Source organism: Pterocles gutturalis, unplaced genomic scaffold, assembly GCF_000699245.1.
Source record: "Pterocles gutturalis isolate BGI_N339 unplaced genomic scaffold, ASM69924v1 scaffold1997, whole genome shotgun sequence".
Taxonomy (NCBI): domain Eukaryota; kingdom Metazoa; phylum Chordata; class Aves; order Pterocliformes; family Pteroclidae; genus Pterocles; species Pterocles gutturalis.
Window position 1 is genome coordinate 12,272 of NW_010112362.1, and position 3,686 is coordinate 15,957.

A 3,686-nucleotide genomic window follows, 5' to 3' on the forward strand; every position below is an offset into this window, starting at 1 on the left:
AAAGATCTAAGAAGCTCAAATTGCTTGGTTGTGTTTTCCTTCTTTAATTGAAAAACTTGACTGTAGTCAACAGGTATGTATACAAAGATGACCTGTAGTAGTAGATGTTCCTTAATCTACCACACAAAAACACATGAAACTAAGGTCTGGAAGGCTGAATCTAGAAATACGCAGAGGAAAGGCTGGATGTGGTTTGTCAGACAGGGAGAATAAAGTGATGAAAGTTTACACTAGTAGAGTCTAGTACTTGAGATCTCTAAATCTAAAGAGCATCTGTCGTGGAAAATGTTATGCTTGATTAGGAGTTCCCGAAATCACTTTAAGGAGCTATGCATTAGGCATGAGATTAAGTTATCACAATACCTTCCTGGCACTAGAAAACAGAAAACCTAGGATCTCTTTAAAACTTCAGCCTTCAAGCATTGTTTCTTCCCTTCTCTGACAACAAAGGCCTGAGAACATCAATCTACATTAAATGACTCAAAAGCATCCAGGCCACAGCAGATTTCTATCACCTAACCAAACTTCACCCACCCAAGGGCCTAGCAGCAGTAACTAGTCTTGAGAAGACAGACTCACCATTTATCTGCCAAAGATTGGTCTTCCAAATCCCCAAGCCACAGTTTCTCCTCTGACTGCTCTAGGTATTCTTCTGCCCATTTGGCAGGAGACGCAGACAGTGGATCTGCATAGGACACAGGGAAGAACAAGAAAAAGAGTAAGACAGGCAGACCATCACTCAAATCAACTTCAGATTTTGCTCTCTCCAGTTTACACAGTTAGCTAACACACCGAGAAGACCTCTTCAAAGAAAGATTGTTTATGCCTGTTTATTCTAACTTTGTTTGTTCTGATCTAAAAACCGAGCCTTAGGTTCAGACTGTGTATTAATACGGATGCCAATGTGGTGCCAATATCCTTATGATTCTCTACTTTAATTTCACAACTTATTTGTCTGCTCCATGTGGGATACTATGTAGGTCAAGAAAGCTATAAGCTTCTGTCAAAAGCACAGCTGGCAAAGCACTAGGTTTTCATCAGAACTTTCTCAAAGACCTTTGTAAATGTTGATTTATACTCCCAGGTGTATAAAGTGCGAAGGTCAAAGAATGGGACTGGCTGGGTCTCTACAGTGGCCACCCCTGGGTAAGACAATAGCATCTATTTAAATCTTAGTCATAATTTCAAGTTTAGATCATGGATGGTAGCAGGACCCTTTTCCAGCAACAGCTCTGTACACAATGCAGGATGGCTTTTCAGATAAACTTATGGCTTACTTAAAACAGAAAACTTAACCTTTGGGGCAGAAGCATTCACTTTGCACATTTCCAACATGCAACATCCCTCTGCCTCCAACTGACAAAATGTATTTGGTCAAAGCACACTAAACAATATTTACCTTTGTACCAAAGGCAAATTTAGCCTTAAGAGAGGGAGTTATATATAAGCAAAAGTAGTACCAGACCACGTCCAGAATTTGCATCAATTGAATCATATTAACTTTTATAAAAGCACCATGAATAGCCTGCTTCTCCTAAGTTCTCCAAGTAATGTAACCTAAAAACAAAAGACCCTTACACCTGAATAAAAGCTTCCACACCACGTCGTTCACAATTTGACTAAGCAATCGCAAAGCAGCTTTTTCTCTCCCTGTTAAAGCTGCTACAGTAAACACTGACTGCTGGGCCCAAAGCATTACTCCAGTTTCACATTCAGTAAACTCTCCACTGTACACAGGCACGTAACAGGGCAACATCTTGACAGTAATTTCAAAAGGGATCCTTTACCTGTCACTTCAGCAATGAACTCCTGTGACCAGTCAGCCTCATTGTAATCTGAAGACACATCACCAGCACTATCTGCTGCAGCCAAGAATTCCTGGGTCCAGTTTTCAGACAGTGCCAGAGCTGCCACACCTGGAGCTACAAGAAGAAGAAAAAAAAAAGTGAGGATTGGAAGACTCAAAGGCATCATTTAAGTGTTCCAGACTAGCCCTCATTATCTCTGATTCTTTCCTTTCTCTTTGTTAGAATAAAATCACAGAAAGAAAGATTGCACTAGGAAGGAATCTCTGGAGGTTTCTAGTGTTCTCACAGCAGGGTAACACTAAAGCTAGAGATAAGGTTGCTCAAGGCATTCATCAGGTAACTTCTGAACTTGTCCAAGGCTGGTGATTCTCCAATCTCCCTAGTGCCTAGGGAGACTTGTTTCAGTACTGAAAAGCTCACCCAGAGAAGAAACATTTCCTTACATCTAGTCAGTTTCCCTTTCCACAAGTTGTGTCCGTTGCCTCTTGTCCTTTTGCTGTGTATTGCTGTGAAGATCCTGGCTGTGTCTGCTGAAGACAGCAACTAGACACTCCATCTGCCACCACCCCTGCCCCTTGGACTCCTTTTCCTCAGGCTGAACAAACCCAGCCTTTCCTCTTACACCATGTATTCCAGACCCTCAATACCTTATTCATCTCCACTGGACCTGTTCCAGTAAGTCAGTGTACTGGGAAGCCCAAATCTGGAAACAGTACTCCAGATACAATCTCACAAGCAGTGAATAGATGGGAACCATGCTGCTAGGAGCTTAACCATAACACTGAGCTCTTTTCCAGCTCTCCAGCTCCCCTCACCTCGCTGAGGAGCCTGTCGGAAGCTTGACTGTTCAATCTCTTGCATCTCAGCCAACAGGTCATCCATCTTAAAGGTCTGAGGTGCACGGGACAGTAAAGGGGCATTCTGCTCTTGCAGGAACTCTCCAACCAGCTGCCAAAGACAGAGACTGATTACAAACATAGCACAAGAGACAAACAGGCAGAGCCATGGAGCATAAAAGAAAGAAACATTCTTTTCAGAATGAAAAAATAATATCAGGTAAGGGGAAAAATAGCAAACAGTATTAAGGAGAAAAGCAGTAAGGAGACGCATCAGTCTGTTCTTACCTCATCTTCAGAGGCCACTCCCAGTGGTTTGGATACCTACCAGGAACAGTATGCAATTATCCCAACAGCTTTAACCGCATACCCCTCTCCACACACACACCATGACCTGATTAGTTTACACCTTTCTCTTTCCTGAGCTTAGGCTATCAGCATTTTCTTGCATTAGCTGACTGCTTATGTGGAAGCTAAAGGAGCAGAAATACCTTGAGTGACACTGTCCAACCCCCCCCCTCCCACCGCTTTCTGGGTTAGGGCCTGTGAAAGTAAGGCATACATCTCACCACAGCCACAAACATGTTCCAAGTGCCTGTAAATGCAGCTTCCACAAATAAGCCCTTGCCTCACCAGGCTGCTGGAAAAATCGGATGACCCCCGTGGCCTCTTTCCCCAGAAAAAAGCAATACTACACCTGTCTCCACCAACAGTCCCTCCAGGTACTGTTCACCCTTCAGCCAGCACCCCCCCGTTCCCTGCTGACAGACCCTGCCACGGGCAGCCCCCTCACCCAGTTCAGCTAGCAGAGCAACCAGCAACACTCACGGCTGCAGCTCCGGGAGCTCCTGGGGGCCAGGCCAGCGGGCCCTGAAGTCCTTCCTGCCTCAAGGCTTTGTCCTGGGTGAAGTGGGCGGTCAGCTTCATGAGGGGGTTGGAGCCCCCGCACTCCGGTTCCACCAGCTCCCTCATGGCCATGGCGCCAGGCAGGGAGGGAGGGAGGCTCGGCGCCAAACCCCACGGGGCCTGCACCTGGCCCCGG

At 45.3% G+C, this 3,686-nt stretch overlaps 1 protein-coding gene across 2 annotated transcripts in view; it reads right to left on the bottom strand.

Annotated features, from left to right (window-relative positions):
• Window positions 1-3,679, bottom strand: part of PEX5 (peroxisomal biogenesis factor 5) — a 12,535-nt gene extending 8,856 nt beyond the window's left edge. For both annotated transcript variants that reach the window (XM_010073987.1, XM_010073988.1), the window contains exons 1-5: window positions 3,473-3,679; window positions 2,933-2,968; window positions 2,624-2,756; window positions 1,788-1,922; window positions 580-685 (exon numbers count right to left, since the gene is read on the bottom strand). In XM_010073987.1, coding sequence (XP_010072289.1) covers window positions 580-685; window positions 1,788-1,922; window positions 2,624-2,756; window positions 2,933-2,968; window positions 3,473-3,622 — 560 coding nt within the window. In that variant the 5' untranslated portion in view covers window positions 3,623-3,679. The remainder of the gene's footprint in view (window positions 1-579; window positions 686-1,787; window positions 1,923-2,623; window positions 2,757-2,932; window positions 2,969-3,472) is intronic.
• Between the last annotated feature and the right edge of the window lie 7 nt (window positions 3,680-3,686).